At 46.2% G+C, this 22,774-nt stretch overlaps 1 protein-coding gene across 1 annotated transcript in view; it reads left to right on the forward strand.

Moving 5' to 3' along the window:
* Window positions 1–22,774, forward strand: part of EXOC4 (exocyst complex component 4) — a 301,672-nt gene that overhangs the window by 258,650 nt on the left and 20,248 nt on the right. The window contains exons 15-17 of the mRNA XM_088531798.1: window positions 12,235–12,376; window positions 15,962–16,140; window positions 17,618–17,777. Coding sequence (XP_088387924.1) covers window positions 12,235–12,376; window positions 15,962–16,140; window positions 17,618–17,777 — 481 coding nt within the window. The remainder of the gene's footprint in view (window positions 1–12,234; window positions 12,377–15,961; window positions 16,141–17,617; window positions 17,778–22,774) is intronic.

A 22,774-nucleotide genomic window follows, 5' to 3' on the forward strand; every position in this document is an offset into this window, starting at 1 on the left:
TGCTTCTCATCTTAAATGAAGAATTTTGGGGCAACCAAACCAAACTGAAGACTTATGGACTGTCCTCTTAAGGTTCAGCTTGGCCCTGCTCATGATTTTACACCCCAGATCCTCCGCATCCTCCCCAGTGTCCCTCAGATGTTGCCACAAGAACCGTTTAAAGAGAACCCATTGCCACAAAAACCCTGGAAAATGGCAAGATTCAAGGTCTTCTACGTGAGCCTGACTTCAGGCAGGCTTCAGGCTCCCCCCGTGCCTGCAGTGGCTGAAAGTTGAACTCTAGATATTTGATAAAAAAAATATTTGAAACACAGCAATTCTCCCGTAGCGCTAATACTTCCCATTGCCATATTTGACGCTAATCCAGCGGTTTCCACATTTGCAGCCTTCATCTCGGATGGGGTTATGAACCTGACAGGTTTCATTGCAGAAACTCGTAGAAGTGAAATCATGAGGACACCAGCAATAAAGCTGAGGAATCGCTGGCTCCATCCGTGGATGCTGGAGGGTAGAGAGAACTTGGCTGTGCCCTGCGAGCTGAGGTCTGTTAGGATTGCTATCAGAAGGTAATTTGGTCTGTCAGTGGGTTTTTAAGGTGTTATAAAATGCAGAAGTGTTTTCTGGGGATTCAGCAAGGAGAAGTTGCTGTGATTTGTGTTCTAACGAGGGCAGAGCTTGGCCCAAACTCAGTGTGAGGCGTCTGCAGTTCTTCCGGGCCTTTCCTAGAGATGAGCAATCCATATGGCAAGCTTCTTTTACCCTGGATGGCTCCAAAGCAGATGACCTTCTCCTATTCACAAGCAATTCCCCCCCGGAATCAAGGGATGACGTGAAGAAGATGCCATCACTGCTGCTTCTCCAGATGGGCACCATCACCTGCAGCCTTCCCAGTGAGATGGAGCTTAACCAAGAAGTGCAAGAGAAAAAATGCTTGGCTTTTAAGCAAATAGTGCAGATTACCTGTCATCACCTGGCTCTTCTTAATGCTCAGCATTTGCATTGCATTTTCCAGCCACAGATCTCAGAATACTTGGAAAAGGTAAGTGAAGGCCATTACAGGATGAGGGCCACTTAGCATCCCGCGTGTCATCCGTCCCTCTGCCTTGTGCCACAGGCCTCCTGCTACCAGAATAGGCTTCGATGGCTGATGCTGCAGCACTCGAGAAAGTGAGGTCTTTAAAATTGATGTTGGAGCCCCTTTATATCACTCTGCCGGAGTAAAGGGGCTATAATTTACAGTCACTTTAAGGCCCTTTTCTGCTGGCAAAGTGCCGCAAAGGGGCCTCAGTACAAAGGAAAATCAGGCCCGACGTGGTGTTAAAATTGATGCCTTTCATTTAGCAGTCAAGCCACGTTGCAGCAGTGAACTCGGCCGCGCTTGTGCTTAACCCCAGTGTGTCGAATGGACTGAATTCAGCTTTTAGATGTGGCTGTATTTCTCATAAGCTGGGGCTTGGGTTTTTCTTTTTTTTTCTTTTTTTTTTTTGCTGTCACTGACCATGTACATTTTGCAGTATCAGTTGCTTCTTTTCAGAGAGACCTTCTGTTAACAGACAGCCTTACTTAAAAGCCCAACTAAAGATGATCCACACAGGCCTGGTCTCATGCAGCTGCAGAACCAGTGAATTCTCTTGCCTCGTCTTGCCATGGCAAAAGTGCATTTCCTTGTAAAGCAGAAAAGCCTGCACATCTCTCCCTGATGCAAAACATCTGTCTTTAAGTTAAAAAGCTGCGTTTAGAGGGCTTGCATTATCTAATGATATTCTATGGCTTCAGTAGAACTTGTTCTAAATGGGCACTTTCCATCCTAGCTTCTTAAGCAGTCTCATCATCCCATTTTTTGTTATTTCACTTAAGTCAAGAGGCAGAACGGTGAGTGCTATGTTCTGTGAATGTTAAAAACTGAAAACTTGGTCGAGCCCCTTTCTCGGTCATTCGGAGCCTTCCTAACCTCTCTTTTCTTCATCTCAAGGCAGGGAGTGTGCACAGTCTGAAGGGAGATGCCCTTGTCCCATGCTGATCTCTTTCCTGCTCTGCCATCCAGACGGATGGGTCAACCTTCCATACTGGCAGAGAGCTGCTGAGCTCCTGAGGACACAGCAGCTGCTTTGATAGGGCCTGAGCTTTAAGAGATTGCTTTGATTTGTGTTATAATTTTGATGATAAAATTTCCTAGCTCAGATATGGGCCTGCTTTGCTGGATCCTAGGGATTAAAACCACATAGCCATCAGTCAACTAAGTTAATGAAGAGCTTTTGTTTTCTTGTGAAAGTCATCGCCCAGTGCCTTTCTTCTTTTCTCTTGAAGCTCTGCAGCAGAGCTGTCCTTATGGATTACTGGTTACTGCTTTCTCCAGCCTCGAAGCTCTACATCAAATATTTAATGGTTAGGAAAGGAGACGTTGTTTTTCTGACCATTTATGGTACTTCATCTCAGACAACAGGCTCACGGCTGCGACGCTGTCCCACGTGTTGATCTGGTGTGCGGGGTCAGCACGTAGCTTATTGTTGTGATTACACTAATTACTCTTGTTCCTGTATTCCTTTCCCCCCACCCAGCAGGCTTAAACACTGCGGGTTGTCGTGTAAATAAGTGACCTAATTAACAGTGATTTCATACCATTTTACACTGAGGATCCCTCATGAGCAATGCCAAGAAATCATGGTCTTGGTGGATATTCCTCCAAAGAGCCTGCTGTCTACACCAGCCCTCTGCACCTCTTGGTTCATGCATTAGGAGCTGTTTATCTCTTCTGAAGAAAATGTCTCATTGGTATCAAAGACTAATAGCAGTAGATCCGCATTCTTCTCCTTTGCTATAGGTAGCACCTTAGAGCGTGGATGGATCAAAATCATTTTCAAAACTAGGTGACAGGACTTGGACTTGTGGCCTCACCATTGACATCAGAAACTCTCCCACCATGTGTGGGCTAAATGTTTGGTCTCATCTAATTGGCATTTATCTTCTTGCAGGATTTGAAGCAAATGGATCTTAAATAAGCAGAAATCAGGGAGAAACAGTCTGTGTGCGAGTGCTGATGCAGAGCATAATGTTCTGCTGATGTAATGTGGTCTTTGCGATGTGCCCATCTCCTTTCCTGTGAGTAGGTCCAGCAATTTTCCCATTTGTCACCCTATTTCGACAACATCCATAGTTCCCTGGATTTTCAGATTCACATGTTTCTCTGTATCCTGCTGGAAGAGACTCATTCCTTCCTGTTTGTCTTCCAGCATAGATCTTCATGCTACTCATCCTGTTGTTTTGTAGACCAATCTACTTAAAAATGAACATCCTCCTAAAAACTGCCATGTTGAACTCAAAAAATAAAATAAAAAAAGACCCTTAAGGTATATACTTCCCTGTATTTATCTGCTTTATACTTTCCTCACCTTGTTCCCACCTCTTTGCAAAGAGCATCATAGCTCTTGGGCATCATGACACCACCTGACTTCAGCACTTCCCTTCCTTGTTCTCCTAGAGAGCTCAGAAGACTATGAGATTAAAATCCTTTTACAAATATATCCCTCTCAGGATGTCTCCTGTCCAGAGAAGTTTTGCAGCGATGCTAATCCAGCAAAAAAATGAATTTATGGTTTTGTGGGCATTTGTGTTTCCATGGGCACTTTCGTGGCATCTCAACAGGTTTCTAGTCCTATCCCCTTTTCTGGCCCACTTGACCACCTCCAGACACAGCATGCTCCAACCATTGAAATGCTATTAATTTTATGCTATGGGCGTTATTCTTAAGTCTCTGAAGCATTCTTTATTAACATGTAAGTTTAAATAGTCTCCATCAGTGCTAAGGACACAGGGCCTTTGCCAAAGCAGGTGGCCTTGAGAGTTTGGAATTTTCTTTCACTTGTTTTACTGATTCATTCACAAACGTTTACATCTGTCAATATTTCTTCTGTACTTCTTGAAATCACTGACAAAGCTGCTGCTGACTTTAGTAGGGAAAGAAATTAGCTTGGAGTGAACTGCTGGCTCCATGGGATTGATGGAAGTGTCTCCATTGGCTTTGCTGGAGCTGCAATTTTGCCCTGCGTTTAATAAGAGCCAAGTGAAGTGGGTGACTGGTTTTGCCTAGCCAAGCACAGAGAAGGGTGGGAAATGTTTAACAGGGCCCAAATACCTGCTGTAACTCAAAGGCAGATTAATGGATATTTGCTAAGCTTTCTAAATCAAGGCAGTTCTGCAGTTGCATAATTCAGCCCAAGAAGCAATATTTCTGAGAAGGGTAGGGAAGGGGAATGTTGCATCTGAAATTACTGAAAACAGGAAAATTTAACATGGAGGAGCCTTCTTAGCTGCATCACACTGGGAGAACCTACAGGGAGCTGCTTCCTTATTCAACGTCTACAACCGTGGTTGCTCTCCAAGGCCTGCCTGCAGCTGCACAATTTGCATCCCCCAGTGAAGAAAATCCTGCTCTGCAACCCACACGATGGATTTCAGTTCAGAGTTTTGTAAATGAATCAAGTCTTTTTTTTAAAAAAAAAAGGAAAAAAACAACACCCGTTGCAGATTTGAATGCAAAATACTCAAAGTGTTGGGCAAGCAAGACTTTCCATGTGTTATTGTAGGATGGAGCTAGACCCTCCCACTGCCTTTCTTCCTCCTGCCCCTTTAGCTCTCAGAGACAAGTTTTTCCCTGATAATCCCTCTCTCTCCAGCTACATATGTGCAAAAACTAGTGGAAAACAAACCACTTTTGGAGGAGTTACTGCCTTTTTAAAAGTGCTAATTTCCCTGTGAAATTTATGCCTGCCAGCAGAGGCAGACGAGGAGCTCCGCAGGCAGCTCTAACGAGACAATTCATTAACCAGCGCGTGTACACACGCCATAAAAAACATTAATTCACAAAATGAAAAACTAATAGAGTGTTTAGCCTCTTCTTTATCACTGCTGACAGGCTGTGCTCTCCTCATCATTAGTGTTTACTGAACTGATGGGGGCTGCAGCCTGGCCAGCTTATCACCACTCATCGCAGATGAGTTTGGTTGCTTTTTTCCAGCATGGCTGGGGCCATCCTCTCTCCTGCTCTTGAATTTTTCACCTGGTATTCAAAATAATAATAATAATAATAATAATAATAGTAATAGTAATAGCAATAGCAATAATAATAATAATAATAATAATAATAATAATAATAATAATGGTGGAAGGCAGATGACCAACTTGGGTGGCACTGTTTGGAGGTTTTGGGGCGTAAATTCTCTTTCCTTCCCTGTCTTTACCAGAACGCCAAGGATTTCCATCCCAAGTGGAAACCTTTGCTTTGAAGATATTCCAGTGTGATGCCAATCCCCCATGCTAGGGAAGAGGATTCATTAGGAGGAATTTGCTATGATTAATATTAGTGAGAAGCTCTCCCTGCCCCAGCTGACTATTTTCTGTGCTTGGCCTTTAGGCACTGGCCTAACTTTGCCCCTTCGGCACGGCGCAAGGCTTGGCCGTTGATCCCAGCAGAAGATAAGCCAGACTCAGCAAATGCCATCCTCCGTGTTCTGTTTGAAGGGGCCGGAGCTGTTAAAATTTGTCCTGGCTCCTTGGTATTTGCTTTGTTTCAGTGAGACCCGCCGTGCGTTGCCGTGTGCGTAGCGGTCGATACGGGCGGTGTGTACGCAGCCCCCGCGCGTTGGATGTTCTCCGTATCGCAGAGCGTTGCAGGGATAAAGGCCACCGGCTTCGCTCAAGGATGGGGCTGGGCTCCAGCTGTGGGACACACGGCTTAGTCCTGCACCAACTCTCATTGCCTCTTCGTATGTCCCCCAGCATTCGTCTCTACGCAGCTCTTGGAGACACGGAGTTGGGCGAGCTGGACCTCGGCGCTGACCTTGGGCACCTTCTGGTTGTCCTTTTCTTGCTCCTTAAATATGAACCAAAGGGAGCATTGAAAGATCCTTCCTCCATATAGCTCTGCCTCTGAACCCAAGACTAGATCCATCACGATGCATCCGGGTTAAGGACTGGGGTTCCTCCCGCTCTTGTCATCTGCTGGTTGGAAGCTGTAGGTGGGTGCAGGCGCTGCTTGACTCAAGAGTCTTGGCCCTGTTGCCCTCCAGGGTTGTCATTTCAGCAAAGCTGCGGGCAGGTATTAACGTATGCAAGGATGAGCATCCGTAAGATGATTAATAACATGAGATAACCTCCCCCAGAGGCCTGGAAAGGAAGCCACGTGGGCTGCAGACCTGCGTTGTGGTTTTCTTGAAGAGGACAACTGATACCATGATGGAAATTAAAGTGCTAGATGAAAGTCATTGGGCAAGTCGGTGGCACTTCCTTTCCCTGGAAATCTTGAGGGACGTCATTGCTCTTACTTTTCTCCATATTTAAAATCCATAAAGAGAACAATTTAGGTCAGAAGGAGCAAAACTGCAGTATCTGCATGAATATTTAAAGCAGTCTGCCACTGCTAAGAGCCCCAAAGGTTCAATCCACGCTTCTAACAAGGGAGGGGAAGATTCCTGTAACCAAAATCTAGCTTTGGTTGCTCAGTTCCTATAACTCTGAAAGGGATTTCATGAACTTTGGGAGGATCAAAATCCAATGCCAGATTTTATGGCTCGTTCCCTCCCTTTTCTATAGAGTTGCAGCTCTGAGATCCCCCAAACAGACCAATTTAGAGGTAGACAGTGAGTGATCTGTGCCTTAGAGCTTCAAACAGGGCTCGTGCAGCCAGAAAGCAGCCCAAGTGGCCGTACGAGGTTGCAGATAGTTGTTGTTGTTCATTATTTCTGTAGCACCACGGGTGTGCCGAGCGCTTTGCAAGGGGATGAAAAGAGAAGGCCCCTGCTCCGCGGCGAGCGTACGCTCCAAATTAGATGGAGCCTGCATCCCAAGAGCCGGGAGGGATCAAAGTGGGAGGAAAGATGTGTAAGCACGGAAAGAAAAGCGGCTCGAGAGCAGGGTGCTGGTAGTTATTCCCACCGAGAGCAAATCGTTTGAGTTGATTTGCTTTGTCTGCTTCTCTTTGGCTATTGAGGCTTTTTAATCTTCGGCATGTAGCGCGTATCCAGGTTTCCGTGGCTTCATCCTGACATCTCCATCGCCCTGCACGGAGGGGCCTGGAATTTCTCATGTTTCCTCTCGGTCGGGGGGGTCTCAGCAGACAAACAAGCCCCATTCCCAGCATTTAGCATCCCTCAGAAACCTTGCTGATTGTCACCTGGAGACCTAAGGAGCTTACAGCAATGGATAAAAACAGGTTATCCAAGTTCTGCACGCTGGAAACCGAAGCATGGAGAGAGAATGTGACACATCGGCGGTCCCCATAAGGGACCCGCTCAGAGACAAGAGGTAGCCCCGAGTCAGAGCATTGCAAGCACCTACCCCCCAGCAATTCCCTTTTGCATGCACATATCTGCAGTTGTTTCTGGGTTGCATCTTCTGGAAAAGAAGGCAAGAAGAAACTGAAGCTCAAGAACATGTGATGTGGCCCCTCACGTCACCCGTGGGGCAGCACGGGGCTCGCACACTGCATCTCTCTTTCCCAAATACAACTTTTCTCCCTGCAGGGCTGTAATATTTTGCTGTGGGTCTATCCCCCATCCCCCTGTAAAGCAAGAATGTGTCATCTGGTGGAAAAAAGCATTTTGCAAGTTTATTTTGTAGGTTCAGATTGCGCTGCAGTCCAGGCAGAGCCTGTAACCTTTGATGGATCTCTCTTCTAGCCCTGTTAAATCACTGAAACGTGGAGGCTGCTGCTGTTTTCGAGCAGGATGCAGCCGGGCAGGCTGCTGAAGGCCTCAGTTTCTTACGGAGACTCGTTTATGGCCAACGCTGCAGGTTTGGTTTGATATTCCTGGGGTTGAGGCATTTACATCCATCGATTTACAAGGCACGCGCTGTCAAGAGGCACCAGCATCACACAGGATTGCAAAACGACAGAAATCATTGGTGACAACTGGTGTGTTAGGCTTATTTTTCACAGGTTTGCTGGAATGAAACGCTCCTTCTCTTTCGAGTGAGATGTCTTGGCTGTGCTCACAGCAAGCTGGAAAAAAAACGAAAAGAACCCCCTCAAGCTAAACCACAGTTATTATGCAGCAGCCCGGGAAGCCCAGGGAAAGCAAATAAAATTAATATATTTAGGCTGCAAGACGGTAGGGACCTATGGAACAAGTTGTTGGCCACTGCGTACCCAGCCGCGGGGTATTTTGGCCCAGATGACTCGTGTTTGACTTGGCAGACATGGGCCAAGGTTGTTAAAAGGATGAGAAGGGGAAGAAGTGCTGGATGGCGGCCTGTCCTGCTAACCTGCTCCATTCCTCCTTCTCCTGTTCAGCTGGAGATGCCTCCACTGCCCTGTGGGCAAAGAACATGGAGTGTCTTCTGGGTTGTTAAATGTCCATGCGTTGCAGCACATAGATCATTGTCTGCCCAAAGGCCCTTTCCATATTTTTTTTCCCAAGGCTCCTCAATAGTTTAGGCTCTGGCTGTGTCATGCTGCTGCCATTCCTTCTCTGGGTTCCTATCATCAAGGATGATGGAGGTAAAACCATTCCGAGCGAATCCTAAGGAAACAGGATTTTCTCACTGCATGGCACAGCAGCGGAGCGGTCCTTTCCAGGTCGGCAAAGGAGGAAAAAGGAAAAGGAGGAAAAAGGGCAAAGGTTGGTGGCTTTTGCTGGAGAAATCACCAGGCAGTATGATGTGAGGGCTGTGGCAGGGCTCAGATAGTTTCAGGACGTCTCACTTGAAGGTTCTCTATCCTTTTCCTGCTCATCTGTTAGGATTTTTACCCTTTCCTCATGGAATTGGAGGTGTAAGGAAGAGCGTGGCCTCTGAAAGGCCTTTCTGATCTTGAAAACCAAATGTACACTTGGGTGTCCCCATCTGGCACGGGAGAAACCAGAGGACGTTCCCCAAGCCAGCACCTACCAGCTCGAGTCCTCCTCCTGCCCATAAGGTCTGTGGGCCCCCAGAAGGACTCGTGTGCTCGGGAGTTCAGCAAGCAGCAGATCATCACTGTCTCTCTCCTCTTATCCCCACTGACAAATATAATTGCAGCTTCACTCAAATTGTTGTAAATGGATTTTGGAGAGCAGAAAAATGCACACGCGTCTCTCCCTTGCAACCGAAACGAGACAAATCTTGTGTTTCGGTGGATGGTCCATCCATCTCCAATGCTTCCAAGGAGGCAGTGCTGGAGCAAGCTGCAGTGAACCCGCTCCAGGAGCTGGGTCAGTAGAAGTACAGGAATTTTATTATTAGTTGACCAAAAAGAGGTTTTTTTCCATCAGTAAGGGGGGCTTCATGCTGTTCACCGTGACCAAATAAGCACCCCTGGGGCAGCTGCTGCATCATGCAGAAGTTCTGCCACCCTCCGGTGACACAAGTGACAATTGGGAGCCTCAGAGCTCAGCGGTGGCAGCTGGACAAACATCCACTTCCCTCCCCGAGCACCTTCCCTCTTCACACGGTTATCTCGGGATAGAGGCTGTGCAAATAAGGCCATCTCCCCAGCCGATAATTCCTTTTCCTTTGTGGAGGAGACCTCAGCACCTCAGTTGTTAGGGAGAGCCTTGGAGCAGCATCTCCCTGTTTCGGGCCGGGGAGAATCCTCGTTATTTCCAGTCACCCTGAGCAGATTATTACCACCATTTTCCCCATTTCTTTCTCTTTTTTCCACATCAGGACAGTTAATTATGTTCGGCAGCACTTGCCAGGCTCTGAATTTCTTTATCCATTACAGTCTCTTTGTTAAAAGCAAAAAAAAGAAAAAATCAAAAAACTTCATAAATTTCTCTGTGATTGGAGGACAATTTCATCTGCGCACATTTTTCTCTCTTGTAATTCACGGTAAAATTAGATGCACAATTAGGTACTTGGCTTTGTGCAATCTTTTCCGTTTGCTTTGCTGCCTGCCTGTAATTGTCCCATGCTGTCTTATGTGTTTACCTCTATTTCCATTTGTTTTGCACAGAATCGAGTGGGACTTTTTAGTCCATCATTTCTTCTTTTCTTTTCCGGCGAGATTTGAAGGTGCACTTAATTTTGTGGGCGAATCCAAAGATCAGCAAGGTTCCTTTTTCAAAGCAGGGCTTTGGCTACACAAACAGCAGCAAGCAACATTTATTTAATCAGTCTGCGTCCAAATGGAAGTTTTATCGTCAGCAGCTCCTCGCTGATGGATAAGTCCATTGTGCCCGGAGTTGAGCTGGTGTCTGGCTAAGTGTTTGTCTGCTGTGTAGCTAACAGGAGTGGAAGAAAAGAGAATAAGAGCCATTTATTACTGCCAGCAGATAGCATATCTCCATTACTCAGGTTGATCACGGAACAACGATGAGCTCAAAATGTGACGAAACCATGAAAAAATAGCAGATAAAGCAGAGCAGAAGAGGTGGGGAAGCCTTGTAGCACCAGTCATACCTTGTTCTCAATTGCAGCTCTGGTTAGCTGTGTTGAAGGGGAATTAAATGGAAACTGGAAGTGGCGTGTGGAAGTGTTCATAGGGTGGAAAACCTGTATTAGAGGCATCAGTGAGAGCTAGCTGCCTTCTGCACCTCTTGGGAAGTTTCTGATTGCTCCATCAGAAATTAAATATCAGGGATAGGGCACTACTTAAAGAAAAATTCTGGCACATAAAGAGCCAGATACTAATATGAATGAATTTAGACTGGAAATTAGGATTTAATCTTTATCTTCACTGTTAGAGAGGCGAGGTTTTGAAGGAGCCACCGAGGGAAGAGGGTGGAAATCGGAACGATTCTCAGAACAGACAAGTTCCTATTGAAGACACGATGCTGGCAAGGGCTGGACTTGATGATCCAGGAGCTCCCTTGCAGTCATACTGCTTAATTCAAGAGGAAGATGCCCAAGTAGGGCTGCCTGATTTCAAACATTGCTAATCATCCTGTGCAGGAAGTCGTTTCTAAAGTGATGCTTCAACGAGGGCTTGAACTCAGATATTTGGGATAAGCTTCCTCTAATTAGGACAGAATATATGATAACAGCAGGTTTCTCTTATTATTGAAAATCTTTCTTTAGGTGGCAGTGATTTGTGTTGCAGGGGTGGTGGTTTCAGATTCAGGTCATATAGGTAAAAGCTGTAGGGTTATATCTTCATTGGCTCTGTTCCAAAAGAGCCAGTGGAGATTCATGGTGATTTATGCCAGTATTTTAAGGACTTCTCAATCTGGGATCAGGAAGACTCAAGATGGGGCTGTAACCAGCTTTGGTTTAAGTAAGGCTAAGAAAAACTGTGGGTGCTGTAGCACCCTCAGCCCACATCTCAGCTTCATCAGAGCCCACCAAGGTTTGAGATTCTCAAGAATGGATTTTTTTTTCAAGCATCTCAATGGGATGGACACAGACATGAGCCCTCCTTAGGTATATCTGAATAAGTTAGTCCTGCCTAGATCCTAATTTAGGATGGTGTGTGTAGGACAGCAATGCACAGGTCTTGAAGATGGGATGAATCACATGGTACCACCACCAAGATGTTCATGGGTGTGAGAATGGAGGCAGGGGTTGAAGGAGGGAGAAGGACGTGGGGCTTGTTCCATGCAACAGCGTTTAGCACCCAGCTTGTGATGTGGCCTTTTTCTCTGAATTTATCCTGTAAAATAGAAGTACTGGTTGTTTCCTGGCTCATAGTGGGATGGTGATCCATATTGATGAAAATGCATCTGCAGATGTTCCGATCACTGAATAAAAGGGTGTTTCTTTTTTGCAATCTCAGCTGTTCTCTGTGCACAACAGCACCTTGGTTCAGGTACAGCTTTGGAGATGAGCCCACGATCAACTTGTATCTTTTACCCATTCTTCAACCACTTCAGAGCCTAAAAGCTGTGTTTTTTTAACGAGAATGAGGGCAGGCAAAGAGATGAGATGATTCCCTTGAGATCATGTGAGCAAGTCTGTGGTGACCGAAAAGGAACATGTTTCCTCCGAGTACCATGCTGTGGCCCCTAAGCAGCATTTCTCTTGATCTAAGCAAAGCAAGATAAATGTCCCTGGAATCTGCAGCTACAGAAACACCCATCACATAGCGATGTCTTTCCAAGCAAATGTGTTCTGGTGGTTGATTAAACCCCTCAGATTCACTTTGGGATTTAATGAATTGCGGTTTGTTGCTTCATATACTCCCGGATTATAGACGTTACTGCTCAGCCAAAGCTGGGAGAGAACGTGTGTGTTTAGGATGGAAGCAGACAAGATGCTGTAGCTGCTGAAGCAGAGCTGTGCTGGTTAAATATGTCACAAATGTATCCTGTTTTCTCTTGCTAGCCCTGTCTCCTGGCCAGGATGGCCATGCCAGCGTGGAGCACCTTCCAGCGTACGAGCAGATCATGCAAAGCCTTAGTGAGCTGGCCAAGTCCTTTCAGGAGATGGCTGACCGCTGCCTGCTGGTTCTGCATTTGGAAGTCAGGTAAAAGCCCTGAGTGCAGGGACTGTGGGTGAGTTTTGGAGTCCATGGACTGAAGTTGTGTCCGGAGGCACCTTTACAGCACCTGGGGCAGATATATTTGCCTCCAGTAGCAGCTAAATGCAGGAGGGCGAGGGTCATTCCGGGAATGCCAGATCTCATCACCCTTGGACAACCAAAAATGAGGGGAAGGCACAAAGCCTAGACTGGGAGTTCATGGGGAGGCTGAGTCCAGCACCTGCTGCTCTTCAGCTGTTGTGAGGTCTCTGCTCTCGACTTGGTGCTCGATATCTGTCTTAAACATCACTAATAATTCATAGAATCATAGGATCATAGAATGCTCAAGGTTGGAAGGGACCTCTAGAGATCACCCAGTCCAACCCCTGCACACGCAGGGTCACCTAGAGCACGTGGCACAGGACTGCGTCCAAGCGGGTTTGAAGATCTCCAGAGAAGGAGACTCCACAACCTCTCTGGACAGCCTGTTCCAGTGCTCTGGCACCCTCACCATTAAGAAATTTTTCCTTAAGTTCCTGTGGAACTTTTGGTGCTTCAGTTTGTGGCCATTACCACTAGTTCTCTCGGTGGCCACCAGTGAAAAGAGGCATCTACATAAGGACCAGAGTAACTAGATTTCCCTCTCCCAGAAGATATTTGGCTCTCAGTGAGGTGGAAGTGACCTGGCTGTACAGGTGGTGACTGCTCTTCAAGCTCAGGATGTGCAGATCTCTCGGTCCTGACACGGGGGACGGCAGCACAGAAGAGCTGTTGCTCTTCCTTTGTCTCCTTGTGTGGCAGAGACGAGGAAAAATGAGTTTTCTGGTGCTTTGTTCTTAGAAAATTGCACAATGATGTTTTTATAGTCTACCAGGTGCCTGCGCATTTATCACCCATTGTGCTTTGGATTGCAAATAGGAGCTTTTCGTACTACTTTTTCAAATAGTAACAGAAACTGGGGAAGGGGGTGAACACCAGCTGGGTTTTTTAAAGGGCTGGATAATTTTATGATGTCTCTGACTACACATGCAAATATCAAAGGCAGCAAATCTCTTTCTTCAGGCTGCCAGCTGTCCACTGTGGGGCTCGAAGGACTCTTTTTTTCCTCTCCTGCATCATACTGGCCAGGTGTATTTTCATTGCTTCGCTTTCTCTGAAGCATCAAACATAAGCAAATGTCAGGGGCAGGCAGTGAGACCTGATGGACCATCAGTTTGCTCTGCTGTGACATGTCCTGAGCTGTATCACTTTGGCAGAGCTCTGGTGAAGTCAATATGTAGCTGTGAAAAAAATACACATTAGTTATTGTCAGCAGCCCTTCAACCCGCCATCCATCATCTGCCCACCACTTTATCATCGGCATCACACATGAGCTGAGGCTTGAAGGATTGGAGAAAGAGATTGTTAAGGTGTGGAAATGGAGCAGCTTTCCAGCTGGGATGTATTACTAGGTGATGCCGGAGCTGACCTGCACTTGTGGTGTCAGCAGCAGCCTGGACAGGTTCCTGCATGGGCTTCCCATCATGCTTGACCCTTGAATTGCAAGCAGAAGTAAATGCAAATGGGATTTGGGAAGCGTTTTGGCTGTCACTTTGGAGCTGAGCATTTCCTAGCTCCTCTAGTCTCCCGCTTCTCCCAGCCCCAGTCAGAAAAGGAGCAGGAGAAAGGAATGGTAATGGCCAGGAAAATCCCCCCAGATTTACCAGGCCCCGTTAGTCCCACTGCTTGCAACCACCTGGAGGAGCAGTGGGAAAATCACTGCCCTTTTGGCACCTGCAGCCTAAGAAAGCAAAAGCAAACAGCAAAGCACATCCGAAACTGCAGAATTATTGGCTCGTTCATGGCATTGCCAGGCCAGGCTTGGCACCATCCTGGAGCTGGTATCTGAGCGTGAGCTGGGTCCTCACTGACACCCTGGCTGAAGGCAAACAGAGCCGGCGCCTTGGTTTAGATCCACTTCTTTAGGTTAAACTTTTGGCACTTTCAGGTCATTAACCATTTCTTCTGTTGAATATGGAGGTCTCTTTACTACTGATTCTGTCCGCTGTAGTATTTTTTCTATAAAAAAAAAAGGCTTTATATAGAATTATACAGGGGCAGGCATGACGTGATATGAGTGAAATCCAAGTACTACAGAAATCTGAAGGAGTTTTGCTGTTGGAAACCTCATTTTCCTTCATAGGTTCTGGAGAAATGACTCAATACCCCAATTATGTTTTTATTTTTGTTTTGTTTTGGGTTTTTTTTTGCAGAGCACTAGTAGAGGATTTGAGTGCAGAGGATTTTTCCAATGATGGGAGGGCTCACTGCCTACAGACCTTCTACTGAGCAGGAACTGGAAAAGAAAATATTTGCAAGGGTGTTAAATCCCTGAGAATAGGCACAGCCTTGGCCTGTTAGTTATTATTTCGTGTCCCCTGACTCCCTCTTTTTGCCAGTTATACCTGTTGTTACAGTCCACAGAAGGAGATTCCACTCAATATTGAAGTGTTTGCTGAACCAGCCTGTGTGAGGTTGGAGAACCTGGTAAAAGGCACTTGGCATCTTACCAGTAAAAGTGTAGGTCACATCTAATGATGGAGGGTCCTTTGTCTTTATCTCCAAAGCTAAGACAGTGACATGTCACAAGGAGGATGCATTTAAGGCAGAAGTTACCTGCCATTCCTTAAAATCATGGTTATTTTTCATTTGGTGGAACATTAAAAGGAAATAAGAAGGCAGTACTTGGTACAAAGTGTGCATTCTGCTTGTTCTGACTTTTTTATTATTAGAAGAAGAAGAAAGATTTGCTTTGACTGGAGCTGTGCTCAGTAGCAACTGTGTGTCCCTACAATATCCTATATGTGTAGTTTTGCTGTTGAGCAAACAGCAGTGTGTTCAGAAGACCTAATGGCAAAGTCAAGTCAAGGTCAACAGAAACACTCTCACATCTGGAGGGAGAAATAAAAGACAAACCTGACTTCAGGAGCAGCCTCAGCCTCTTCTGAGGTGTGAAGGAAATGCTGCTCGTCAGATTCTGGCTAGCACATGAAGCTCTGGGTTAATTATTTAAAAAGTGTAGACCTTGATGGCTTTTATGATGGTAATGAAACAAACAGCCTTCACATCAAAGCAAGCAGAAGAACGTAGGAAAGTTCAGACATCCTGCAAGGATCTTGGAGCTGTTTGGTGGGTTGGGAGAAGGAGGTTTTGAGGTTGACATCAAGGCTGTAGTGCAAATTTTCCTTGCAGAGGAATGGCCTCTGCAGATCTCCTCCTCCTTACCAGTCTCAGCTGAGAAACCAAAGGCAAAGAGAGCAATTCAGACATATTCTGCTCCCTCCAAATCATTCAGTGATGCCTCTTGAGACCCATGCTTTGTGGTTGATGGATTTTCATGGCCTCCTCTGGGACCTCTGCAGGCTTTAGTGGATTTGAACATGTGGAATTGTCAAGTGGTTGCTGGCATTTTTGTTCATGACACAAAAAGCATTCTGCTGTGGGAGTTTTCCCATCTAGAACCATATTTTGTGTGTCACCTGCTGTCACTTTGTCATTTGTCACCTGCTTTGGGTTTGCTGTATTACAACATTTCTCTCTTCTGTCTCATAGGGTTCATTGCTTCCACTATCTCATCCCGCTGGCTAAGCAAGGGAACTACGCCATCATTGCCAACGTGGAGAGCATGGATTACGACCCCCTCGTGGTCCGGCTCAACAAGGACATCAGCGCTATCGAGGAAGCCATGAGCGCCAGCCTGCAGCAGCACAAGTTCCAGTACATCTTTGAAGGTCAGGCACTCATCATCTGTGGCTGCTGTTGTCACAGAGGAGGATGGGGCGGAGATGAAGGAGGTGCTCTACAGTGTTTGCTACTACCAAGAGTTTGGTTCAGGTTCAATGACTCCAGCCTTGGCCCAAAACTGAAAAATCTGTGTGGGTAAGACACAGCTTGATAAGTGAGTTCCATGGAAATGCAAAACCCTGTTGCCTCCACCCATTTCTGAGTGTGTGTGGCTGAATAGGAGACATGGGTTCGTGATGAAGTCAACTTAGTGAAAGCGATAAGTTGATAAACACGCAGCACAAGTTCTCCATGGGAAGCCATAGAGCGTGTGCATTTATTATGAGCACAGCTCTATTACAGCACAGTTTCTATCCAAAGTGTAGCCATTCCATTTCTAAAATTAAATTTAGAGAACATTAGCTGTTCTGATGTCTCATCTGTTCTGATTACCTTTGAGAATATAAATCACGTTTTGGTTCATCTCCCCTGTATTTATTTGTGGCGCTGACGCACACTTTTGTTGCCTGTGTGGCAGGATATCATTTTATGCCTTGGTTTTTCAAAGGCAGGAGAGGGTGGGGACTGGAGATGCTCCTGTATATTATGCCAGCAGGGATCAAGACTTTCCTGGCTTGCTTAACCTCACTGTGCACTGCTTACTGGTTCAAGAGAAGGTCTTCAGTATCTGTAAACCTTCCCCACGTATCCATATAGCCATCTGATGGTACAGTGTTTAGTCCACAAAGTGCTTGTGTTGAACAAAAATACTGGAAACCTTGCCAAAAGCATGAGTGGAAAATGCACTACCAAGGGACAATCACTTGGAGGTGGACAGAGCTGATCCTTCCTGACCTGAGTGATCACCAGCACATCGAAGACCCCTCTCCTACCAATTTGGTCTATGGTGTCTGCTCAACTTAAGCAAAACGGCTCTTCACAGAGACATAGGGACCACTAGGCCAGAAGATTGAAACACAGAGGTGCTTCCATGATCCGAACTGGTCAGAGATAAGTTGTACATGAAATGCATTGAAAGGCAGCCCGTATTTTCCCCCACAGGTTACTTTTTCTGCTATCATGCGCTGAGCATTTACCAGAAAAAAATATCACCTTTTTCCTTGATTATTGGTTGAAATGCTGCAATTTTGTAAGAGCAGTGATCCATCACCCTGATGGAGAGAGGGGGACCAAAAGAGTCATCATTTGAAGCTCCATTATAAATCTAGTGCTCCATACATTTCTGAGAAATCAGTGACCGTGTTAATGCAATTAGGAGTATTCATGGTTATATTTTTACTAATAAAGAAAACTTTGAGGAAAGACCTCTAGAAATGTTGAAATCTTTCACAGATAGGCCCTATATTTCCTATTCCAGACTGCATGCACTGCTTAACAATCCCATTCACTCTTCTTATAATGAATTATTGTCACTAAATGTCTTCCTCCTGTGACCTTTCTATTTGTTTTTAACCCTTCTCGCAGGCTTGGGGCACCTTATTTCCTGCATTCTTATCAACGGTGCCCACTACTTCAAGCGCATCAGTGAATCCGGCATCAAGAAGATGTGTAGGAACATCTTCATCCTGCAGCAGAACCTGACGAACATCACAATGTCCCGAGAAGCCGACCTGGACTTTGCAAGGTGAGCTGTGAATGTCATCGTATCAGTCACTGTTTGGATGTCCACATGTGCAGCCATGGCTCCTTTCAGAGGTTAAACCATCCGTTGTGCATTCAGCTGGATGGATGGATAAAATGAAATTAAAACAACTGAAGTGTCCATCATAGGGGTCCCTTTTGAAGTGTCCATCATAGGGGTCCCTTTCCCCCTTGTTGTACAGGAGAGGTTTAGCTGAGAGACCTTCTTCTGAAGGGTCTGAGCAGGGTCTGAGCTTAGCATCAGCTCAGCATGGAGATCCCACCAAAATATCTACCTGTTGGTGCAGTTCTCTGAAGACTTAGACGCAGGAAAGGAGAAGCTCTAGGTGTAGGAGTGGATGGAATTGAGACTAGGTGGATCTTGGGCCTGATAAGTTCTTCTTTGGCTACAAGCTGGTAATTTTTTGAAGGCTTAAGCTTACCGAAACAGTGTGCGTCAACCTAAGATCCAGATGTATCCCTTCAACTTCCACTGCTCTTGCTCTTAAAAATAATAGTGATATCAAAATAAAAACAAGACGTGTCAGCTTGCAAGTTCTTCACTCATCTTGCTACTTCATTTGCAGTGTATTGCCTAGATCTCTGAGGCAGTAACAGGTTCAGTAATGGGTACCTGAGCCAAAGGAAGAGCCTGGACGTTGCATTTTAAGGCATATAGGTCAAATGACACAGGTTTGCAGGATGCCTCAATTTGAACCAGTACAAACACTGGACATTGCTGGTGTCACTGTTTGGCCATTGCTCTTGGGGACTAAATTATGAGAGAAGCTTGACTGCTTCAGACAAGGGAAAGGAGGGTATGACTGAGTGCCTCATTTACTTGGGTTCTCATATGGGGAATGATCTCATTATTGAATTAGTCTGTTCATAATAACATTGACATGGGGAAGTTATGAATGCTGAGGCCTGAGGGAGGCAGAGAAAGAGAGAGAGATCCATTACTAACTCTCCAAGGAATATAATTCCCAAATTCAATCTTTCCCTTTTAAATGTTTTTTTTTTCCTTATTCAGTTGAAATTTTAAATAAATTAGCCCGGATTTTTGGCAGGCAGAACTAGCCTTGAGCATGTGCTAACCACAGCTGGCACCCAAGGAACGAAACGCTGACCAAGTGCTGCAGGAGGCTGGCAGAATAAGAGCAGCCCTTTTCTGCAGAGGTGTCTGTGTGTCGTAGGGATCGAGTAGCAGCGGAGCGGTGACTTCCAGTGCTGCAAAATTGGATGTGGGGTTCGAACGGACGGGCGAGGAGGGAACACACTCCTCCTTGCCCATCTCGCGCCGCTCTGGGAGGGACAATGTGCCAGACCAGCGGTTTTCAGGACATCAAACGTGGGTACCAGCCCTCTCCTTACACGAGTTACGTGGCAAACAGATCTCCTGTGCCCTGTTAGCTGCTTGGCCACCAGCACCGAGAGCTGTGGAGCTCACAAGCTACACCTGGGCCTTTTGCACAGCAGCAGCATCTACCTGATGGTTCCTGTCATGCACATTTCCTCCCATAATACAAATTGGACAATGTCTTTTTGTAGCTATTCCGACTGCCTGGCTTCCCTCTTCCTTTTGGGGCTGATTCCTGTGATATCAGAGTGTGTTTTATCCTTTTGTTCTTTGGATGACTCCTGAATGCTTATCGTGTGGATTCCCCTTTTACATAAACAAGTCCTCCCTTGCATCCGAACCCTGCCCTGCTCACCTGAATTTACAATTACCTGAGCAAGTTCTAATGTTACTCTGGGGATCCCAGTTACCAAGGTCTATTCAAACGATAAAATCAACATAACAGTTCACCCCCCGAAAGCATAAGATGAGATCAATGTAGGATAAAAGTGATTTGTATTTCTGTGATCGCTCTCATATATGAATCTTTAAGCGCTTTGTGCTGTAGCTATCAGTTTTTGCCTTTTTGAAGATGAAAACCAGAGAGCGAGTGGTTATTTTGCATTCACAAGCAGGGTCAGAGCTGGCTGAGAAGTGTTCACTTGCCCTCTCCTTTTCTCCCCTGCCCTCCTGCTAGCTGGGGTGGCCTTGCTGCCTTGCTTCCAGGTGGGACATAGCTGATCATCGCTATTTCTAGGTGATTTTACAGAGGTTATTTTAGAAGTGGGTGCAAGCCAGCTTGTAACACGCTGTGCCATCTCCGTTTCTGCTCTTAGCATCTGCCCTTATGCAAAAGAATTCAACATTTATTCCAATTTCTTTATGGAGCTTGTTTAAAAGAAGACTTAGGCTCTTATATAGGATCTTTTGGACAAGGAAAGACACACTATTTCCTTTTCCCCCTTTTCTCTGACTTTTATGGAGCTCCTTGTCCTCCAAGTAGGAGCTAAGTTGCATTCGAAGCCAACTGACTAAATGCTTGTCCCAGACGGGCAGTTTGGTACCCGTGTTGCTTCCTTACCCTCTTTGTATTTGCATGCCCAAAAGAGCAGGTCAAGGAGCAAAGTGTCACAGTTGACCATCAAGACATTGTTCTCCTTACAGTATGGCTTAGGTCTGGAGCAGGTACTAGACAGTCCTTTTCCAAAGGTGGAGGACAACAGGCTTTTGCACAATGTGCTGCTTTGGGAGTGCTGCCGCGCAAGGAGCAAGTTTGCTTCAGCTGAGCTTTGCTTAGAGGTTCTCACCTGAAGGTAGAGATCCCAGAATCCCAGAATGGTTGAGGTTGGCAGGGACCTCTAGGGATCACCCAGTGCAGCCCCTGCTCCAGCAGGGACACCCAGAGCACGGGGCACAGGGTGGCATCCAGGCGGGTTGGACATCTCCAGAGAAGGAGCCTCCACAGCCTCTCTGGGCAGCCTGTGCCAGGGCTCTGGCACCCTCACACCAAGGAAGTTCTTCCTCACATGGACGTGGAGCTGCCTGGGCTTCAACTTGCACCCATGAGCCCTTGTCCTGTCCCTGGCCACCACCCACAAGAGTTTGGCCCCATCCTCCCTACACTCTCCCCTCAGGTGTTTGTCCATGTAAAATGTACACGTACATGAGATGGGCAGGGAAAGTCAACAAGCGTCATGACTCACAGCATGAGCACGTTTCCATCGGGGGAAAAAGAAACTGCTAATTTCTATAGACTCTAGGAACGAGCTCTCCACTGGCAGGAGTAAAATACACAGGTTCTGACTGCTGAGATTTGTGCACTTCTGTGCATTGCAAAAGGGCATTTGCAGCATTTCTTGCTAATATTAATAGGTTTTCTCTTACGTGTGTGTACAGTATCTAGGGCAGCAGAAATGGAATCGGTTGTTAGGGCATTCACTGCCGTGTTAAAGAAAAAGCAATATTTTCTTCTTGTATGCATTATGCAGGCACATACTGCAAAGTCTGCGCTTGAGAATGGATTCCAGATGCCTCCAAATTTCTGAATTTTCAGACCCATCTGCCATGAGAGGGATAAAATCCAGCTATGAATTTGGATTCCAGTTCATCTCCTTTGTCTTCTGCTTCCTTTCCTGCCTCTCTTCTCCTTTACCCCCAGATAAACTTACATGTTTACCCAGAGATAAGTCAAGACTGGGCTGGGTTGCTGATTCAGCATTATTCAACATTATTCAAGTCTTAGATGCTCATTTTCCATTGGGGGGAAAGAAAAAAGGCACTGTCTTTCAGAGGCCTGACAGTGATAAAATTGCCTTATTTTCCAAAGTGAAATGTGTTGCTTGGGCAGGGAGCAATGATGAAATGTCTCCATTTCATAAAACACAACGTAATATTGGCCTGGTGAACAGCTGAACCTGAATGAATGGCTTTAAGTAGAGCTTCCTTATCATTATTAATATTATTATTGTTATTATGATTGCTATGTAGTCTTCATTAGTGGGTCGGAAAGGGTAGTTCAGTGCTTTATGGGTACGTTTGCACAGAAGCTGCATGGGAAGTCTCCAGGTAGCGCTTGCAGTGACCACCGTCGAACCAGGTTTAATCTCCACTTGTTGCTCTGTATTAATCGCTCCCGCTCTGTAAAATGTTCTCTGGCTGGGGGTCCTTCAACTGCAAAAAAAAAAAAAAAGAGAGAAAAACGACCCAAGCAGGGCTTAAGAGATTTCCATGGGAACATAGGGGAGCTTGTAAGATATGAGGGGGTTTTGGGGAGCACCTGGACTGTGAATCCATGTGAAAGAGCTCGGTTAAGGCAACTAAGGAGACACGGAGATCAGAAATGTCTTTCAGGAAGGTAGCGGAGCCTCTTCTTACATGGGAGCCTGATGAACAGGAACAAATGTTCCCACAGGGATCAGAAAACCTTGTTTTCCTGCTGCTAGGATGTTGGCAGGGCCCTTCCCTCTTTCCTAACAGAGGTGACACACACGTTGCAGCGCCGGCGCATCCCGGCCACCCCAGAGAAGCCCCCAGAAGTGGGAGCTGGAAGGAGCTGTCAGGATTCCAGGCATTTATTCACACATTGCCCATGAAAAAGCCCTTGAAGGGCAGCGCAGATGCCCCTGATGAAATGTTCCTGTCCATACACAAGGGCTGCCTTGAATTTCTATCGTTCGTGAGCGATAACGACCTGTGCTCCTACTTCCCAGCTAAATACAACTGCAGCTCCCGACCTCGGTCCCCTGCTGTGATGATGCTACGATGGACATGAGCTCGTTTGTGTTTTTATTTTCTTGGGGCAAATGGCTTCTCTGCACCCATACAGCCACCTGCAGACGGGAGACAGGAGAGTCGGGAGAGAATGGTCATCGTGTGGCTTGGGAGTGGGTAAGACCCAGCAAGGAGTTTGCAGAGACCACAGACCCTCCAGGCAAAGGAGGAGACAGCCCCTTTCCCCAGAATTTGCCTTCTGGGGCTGCACTTGAGGAGGGTAAGAGAAGAAAGACACGGGAGGAGTCAGAAGAATGAACTTTCTTTTGGATCCGTGTCCCACTCCTGCATCACATGCGGGGTCAGATACAGAGATGTGGGTGCTGAGACACCTGAGACATCGCACGAGGTGCAACGCGAAGAGAATAACGTGGGTTTGGGATGCAGCCTGT

Source organism: Tinamus guttatus, unplaced genomic scaffold, assembly GCF_059628265.1.
Source record: "Tinamus guttatus ecotype Peru unplaced genomic scaffold, ASM5962826v1 Tinamus_guttatus_pri_ptg000434l, whole genome shotgun sequence".
Classification (NCBI taxonomy): Eukaryota; Metazoa; Chordata; class Aves; order Tinamiformes; family Tinamidae; genus Tinamus; species Tinamus guttatus.